At 41.2% G+C, this 6,183-nt stretch overlaps 1 protein-coding gene across 1 annotated transcript; it reads left to right on the top strand.

Moving 5' to 3' along the window:
* The first annotated feature begins 3,125 nt into the window (after nucleotides 1–3,125).
* Nucleotides 3,126–5,293, top strand: LOC128426944 (clarin-3). The gene is made up of 3 exons (XM_053414008.1): nucleotides 3,126–3,730; nucleotides 4,311–4,499; nucleotides 4,594–5,293. Exons 1-3 carry the CDS (start codon nucleotides 3,496–3,498, stop codon nucleotides 4,869–4,871), a joined length of 702 nt encoding a protein of 233 aa, XP_053269983.1. The 5' UTR covers nucleotides 3,126–3,495; the 3' UTR covers nucleotides 4,872–5,293.
* Nucleotides 5,294–6,183: the final 890 nt, after the last annotated feature.

Here is a 6,183-nt window from a genome sequence, read left to right as displayed (position 1 = left end):
AAAATGACAGCCGACTGGTTTTTGACTCGTCTGCCCCGACAAATTGAGTTGAGCTAAAAAGAAGTCAGGTGACTGTGAAGAGAGTTACTTTTGCAGTGAAAGGAGCGGAATGAGTCATTGTTTAGTAACACAAAAAAAAAGGAAGTTACACCAACTTATTATAACAAATGTTGTAATGTAGCACCACACAGACAATGATGGACTCATCTCACATCCCTTGTTAGCAATTGTAGAACAGAAAGAATTTCACTTTGTGGGTGTTTTTCTTCTATTCTCGCAGGTTTCCCAGATCATAATTCATGGATCCTGATTACAAAAATGTAAAAAGGAACCGAGCAATTTGGTGCAGCTTGATTTAAGGGAAGTGTTTGTCCTTGGTGTGTATCGACTCTACTGAGTGCCATGGTTTCTTTCTTTGCCCGGAGAGACACAAGTTGAACTTTCCACGTTAAAAAACAACCTCATTTTAAAATTCACTCACTCATTCTAAGACACGAGTGCTCCCAAGATTTAGCAATGATCCCCTGACATGAGTGAACTTTGATCTTTGTCCAGCCCAAAGTACAGTGACAGCAGAGTGTTTAAAACCCAGAAACTGTTAATATGAGTCGTATAAGAGGAAAGCAATGAAAGAGGAGGTGACAGCAAGAGCATGCAGAGTTATTTGCACTAAGAATGATGTTTAATGTGTTTACAGCTGTCAGAGGCGGTTCTTTAGTGAAAGGTCAGCTGGGGGGGGGGGGGGGGGGGGGTAATGTCAGTGGTGTCTTGGCTCATTAAACTGTCCATGTCAATCTCAGATTAGACACAAGTCACACTTCGTCTTTCCCTCAACCCAGCACTTAGCTGTGCAGACAACCTGCTGCAGGGATGCTGATCTATTGCTGACCCTGACCTCTGACCTTCCCTGGGAAAGAACCTTCCCCACGTTGTGTTACTGTCATGTCCGGGGGATTACTCCATCTCAAACAAGTCAAAACTCAAGACCCAACTCAGACACCCGGAGAGGAATTCTGCGACCAGCCCGAGCGGATCCATCCCTGACATCTGGGGCAGAACTCCCTCCGCGCACCGACGTGTTGAAACCAGCTCAACCACAAGCAGCCAGCTTCCAGAACATTAAGAACATGTGATCGATGATCGTGTGGAGATGAACTGGAAGGAGAAGATAGAGGAGGAGAGGGAGGAGGAGGAATAACACAAACTCCAAAACGCGTGTTCCATTAACCCACATTTGACGCACAGGGGTCGACTCCAGTCAGGTTGTCGTAGAACAAAAATTCAAACGCAAGATCGTGGGTCGTTGCCACGTGAGAGCGGCACGCGCACCTGAAATGGACGTGTGTCTTTTCCCACCGGAGACGAACGACCGTGACGCACAGGTAGCACGGCGACCGGCTGCCCGTGGAAAACCCCCCCGAGAGGTTTGAATAGAAAAAAAACCTTTTTCCCACTCGTGGAATAAGTGTCAACAGGCGAAATGCGTCACGGGGAAATAAAGTGATCACTCACCTTTGAGGCGTCGACGGCAAAGTCCGGCGCGCAGGACGGTGTTTGGAGAAGGCGAGGCGATGCTCCGGCGCTGCCGCCTGTCACCGGAGAGGAGGAGTCAGGGTTTACTCCGACACATCAGCTGCTTGCCCGCCTGACAGCTCTCAGGCGAGGGGAGGGCGCCACCGCCTGGACGCGAGGGTCATCGCAGCGTGTCGCCACCTGAAGGACGCACCGAGGATTAAAGGACCTGTGGGCCAGAAAAAAGTTTCCATGTGGGTCTATCTTCAGCGCCACTCGGACGGTGGCCGAGAGAGTGATGACCTGGCTGTAGTTCAGTGCTTTGGGAAGTTATTGAAACTTATGTTGTTTTCTTAATTTGTTCGCCACAGGCTTTAATCAAATCAAATAATTAATAATTTCCTACACTCTTTTATTTCTTATTCTATTTATTGACCCTTTTGTTTAGTATTTAACTCTTTTAATTTATTTTTAACTGCTTTTATTTATTGCCTTATGTTGCTTTTACAATTTGTCGTAATGTCTTTTTGTATTTTATGTAAAGCACTTTCAATTGCCTTGTTGTTGTAATGTTCTCTACAAATAAGCTAATCATGCCTTACAACTATTACTGCGTCCGTATATGTGGCCTGGGGACATGATGAGTCGATGTTTCCTGGACTCTTTGTTTAAGGTGTCTTTTGGATGGGATGAAGGTGGATATAGAAAAATCCTTGAAAACTTGAAGACACTATCATTTTAAACAAAACTATACTTTAGAAGGAAAGTTCTCATTTATCGTTGTTTCTCTCCATACCAGGAAAATGGCTGTTGTTGGTCATAAACCACACTGGTGATTATGATTTGAATGAGCTGGAATCCTTATGATATCATATTGAATTCTTAATGTTTTAGATAAATTGTAGAAAACTGTATTAACATGGTCCAAATGTGTGTATTTTATATAATGATATAAAGTGAGGTTATACTCTGAGAGGACGTTTGTTTTGATCTCTACTTCCCTAACTCTGGGCAGTGGGTACCTTAAAAGGATTAAATAACCATCAACATGATATCATAGGTACGTTGTTGATAAGATGATCAAATAAATGCAACTCCTTATAATTGTATAAATAAATTGAATATCAGCCCGCTTCTGAAATTATGTTGTAACTCTTATTTTTGAAAATCTATGCTAACAGTTATTTTCACTTCCTGTCCCATTACCAGGAACTACTGAGGCTGTACTGGATCAGGATGAATCATACATCCTTCCTTTTTTACGACAGTTTAAACTCACACAGTTATAGTTGTCAGCTCTCTGATTATTAATGTTATTATTTGTATTCATGTCTTACATTTTAAGGAAATATCATTTGTCTTATTGGACTTACAACCTCTGTTATCATGAACCACCACACACGTCCTCATGTCTTTAGTAGAATGAAACCAACCCCTGTCCAGGCTTCAGCACTCGTTATCATTGCTCTTCCCATAGATTTTTTTGAAAGCGAAACAGGTAAATAATTAATCTTCACTATGTTTTATGACCCTACAATTTCCAGAACTGGACTTTGAATCCAAGGCTGTGAAAACACAAAAAGGTGCAGACACTGAAAGACGGTACCTAGAGTTATCTCTATCGTCTTCCCGTGTCTGGAAGGATTTTGTTCTGTTAAACTTCTGAGATTTCACAACAATCTCAACACATCCAGACGTCAGATGCAAGTTTCTTTGGCCTCATGTTTAATCTGTCTGTGGGGGAAACTGTTGTTCTTACCTTGACAACCAGCCCTGCCTATTCCTCCTAAACCAAAGGTCAGTCATAATCAATTCGTTTTATGACCACCAGTCTACATGTCACTCCACCCTCCAACTTAACTCATGCACAGAATCATCGGGGGAAACAGAGGCTCCTATAATCTGCTTCTGAGGCCTCATCAGAGCTCCGGAGACCAGACAGTGGGATTTTGATTTAACAGGGGCAACTGGAATACAGCAATAATGCCTTCCTCATCCAAGACCCTATTTTTCATTCTCAGTGCGAACATGACTGCCCTATCTGTCGGGTTCATGGGGTGGGGCATGTCGACAGGGTGGGCTCGGACGACCATGGAGTGTACAACTGCTGGAACAAGCTTCTTTAATGGAACTGCTATGATCACTTTGAAGCTTTTTGAAGGGGTGTTGAGCAGATCCTTCTGCCCTTCGTTTGGGGCGAAGGATGTCGATTTTCAAGGTAACTTTCCGAGGCTCTGAAAGGTGAAGTCCAGCCAAATTACAAGACACTTTCAATAAGAAAACCTCTGACATTTCCTGCCTTTAAAAAGTAGCACTGTAAAATTAGATGGATGTATTTCATCTTTTTAATATTTGCTTTTACTTTATTTTTCATGTTTAGCTTTTACCAAGTGACTTTGTATTTGAGCATTGTTAAAAGCACTGTCAAAATGAATGAATAATAATAACAACATCAACAACAATAATAAAGTGTGAAAAAGTGAAAAAGAGACGAGCACCAGTCACAAATTTGGACCAATGTAATAAATAGTAAATTTACCTCTATGATGTGATATATTAAAGTTGCATGATATATCCTCTTAGGCCACTGTCAATTGAAACTGGAAAACCAACTTCTTTTTTAACATAGGCACTATTTCTTTGGCTGATACTGTTTAATATGCGGCATGGTGACCTACAAGAGAAAATGAACGATAGTATTTTATGGGGACTTCGCCCATTATACTATAATGTACTGTATTTAACCTGTAATGTTGATCTTCTACACTCTCTTTCGCTATCTGTGTGTGTGTGAGTAGTGGTTCCTAGGCTGATAGAAATAGATGGCGCTGTCCCGGTGGCGCTGCACACTCTGGTCTTGTGCCTGTTGGCCCTGTGTTTGCTGTTTTCCGCCGGCAGCATCCTCATCGGCATCTACAACTCTGTCAGCAACCCTTACGAGACCTACATGGGGCCCATGGGAATTTATGTCTGCAGCTCGCTCAGCAGTAAGAGACTCAAATGTGACACATAAGCTCATTTTTCTTGCATTTGCACCAATGAAAATCACAAATGAAGACATCTTAAATGGTTTCCTTGCAGCAATCCAGTCGGTTCTTGTCCTCATCATATTTGCGGTGAATGTCAACGTGACCAACATGGCAGAGGGTCTGGTGGAAAACTACGCAGATGGCGTTGCTTTCGAGACGAGGAACAAGTCGTCAGAGTTGCTGCTGGGATACTTCCTGATCATCCCATACGTGGTACTCTCTCTCAGCGCCATCCTCGTGATATACTTCTATGAGCACGCGGCCTATAAACAAAGGCAGGAACAGCAGAGGCCCACTGAGGACGCGCCCAAGGAGATAATGATGTACTAACGCCAATGGAATCAGCGGCGTCGACAGGTTGCTCATCAGGACTTTCTGGAGTAACTTTACTGTCATGGGAAATTACAGAGATGCAAAGTACAATATGGATGTTCAGCATTTACAGATAAGGTGGAGAAATGTCCGATCACATATCACCATCACAGCGTTAAATGTTGTCATGTTAGAGCAGTGGTTTCTTTTAATAGTCTAATTGTATGTCAAATGATTTAGGCTTACATATTTTGGGATTTGAAATAATATTCATTCAAAATATATTTATTCTGGCTAAGAGTAATAAAAAACTTTATTTTTTATAATGAAATGACAAATTTAAATCAATACATAAAGTGTACTATAAATCAACGGCTATACATGAATACAACGACTCCCATATGTGTCTGTTATATGTTTGAATTATCAGTGAATGTAAATAAACCATGTTTTAATTTTTAAATGATGGATTTTATCCGTTTTTTTGTCCTTTAATGTTAAAGATATTACTTTTTTTATAGAAGCACAAATAGGTAAATACATTCATATGTACAAATGTCGGTTATGAGTAAATCAAACTGAGATAAAAAGGTCTAAAGGTTAAATCTTAGTGAAAGGTGAGAGAAGTGAGTGAAGTGGCAGAAGGAATTCATTGTTGTCTGCTGCCCTCTATCTCTGAGAGGATGGAAATGGAAGAAGAGACAGATCCCATCGCCAATCCTCAAAACAAGAGAAAACTATTTGCTTCTTTTTAAATCAGCTTTTCGGTTTTAGAATTAAGCAGAAAATGAATGTTTCGTCCCTTTAGTCATTACTTATAACTCGTTAGTTAGTTTTTAGCTAACTAACAATTTCAACTCATGGACTACATACAAAGGTAGATTACATGACAGCTTCCCAAAAGTGAAGCCAAAGTGTCTCAATCGCCACCTGCTGGCTGGCTGCAGTATAGGTAAACCCTGCCTACTCCATGTTCATGGAGGGGTAATATATATTTATTATAATACTTCTGTGAGACTATTTTGATAGTTTACAAATAACATAATTATTTCTTTCAATTCGATGGGTCAGTTGATGATTTGCTCCCCTCTACGATATGTCCATATGCTGCCAGAGGTATCCTCCTCTTGAAGCACTGAGATGGATTACTTTACCTTCATCAATTCGTGGCTCATGATAGAGCGCTGTTTAAACGTCAGTGTCCTCTTGCATGTGGGATAAACAGCCCTGATGACAGATAAAGGTTTTCTCCACAGATCTGAGATCCGTTTAATCATTTTCAAAGGACTCCGAGCAAAGAAAACTAACATGAAATGCTGACAAATACAGC

Source organism: Pleuronectes platessa, chromosome 21, assembly GCF_947347685.1.
Source record: "Pleuronectes platessa chromosome 21, fPlePla1.1, whole genome shotgun sequence".
Taxonomy (NCBI): domain Eukaryota; kingdom Metazoa; phylum Chordata; class Actinopteri; order Pleuronectiformes; family Pleuronectidae; genus Pleuronectes; species Pleuronectes platessa.
This window is presented reverse-complemented; position numbering and strand designations above follow the sequence as displayed.

What these genes read in the sequence shown, in the direction of transcription:
- LOC128426944 (XM_053414008.1), top strand. Translation starts at nt 3,496, where the DNA reads ATGCCTTCCTCATCCAAGACCCTATTTTTCATTCTCAGTGCGAACATG. An exon ending in GAAGGATGTCGATTTTCAAG is followed by an intron (nt 3,731 to 4,310) that starts GTAACTTTCCGA and finishes GTGTGTGAGTAG; the next exon opens with TGGTTCCTAGGCTGATAGAA. An exon ending in TGTCTGCAGCTCGCTCAGCA is followed by an intron (nt 4,500 to 4,593) that starts GTAAGAGACTCA and finishes GTTTCCTTGCAG; the next exon opens with CAATCCAGTCGGTTCTTGTC.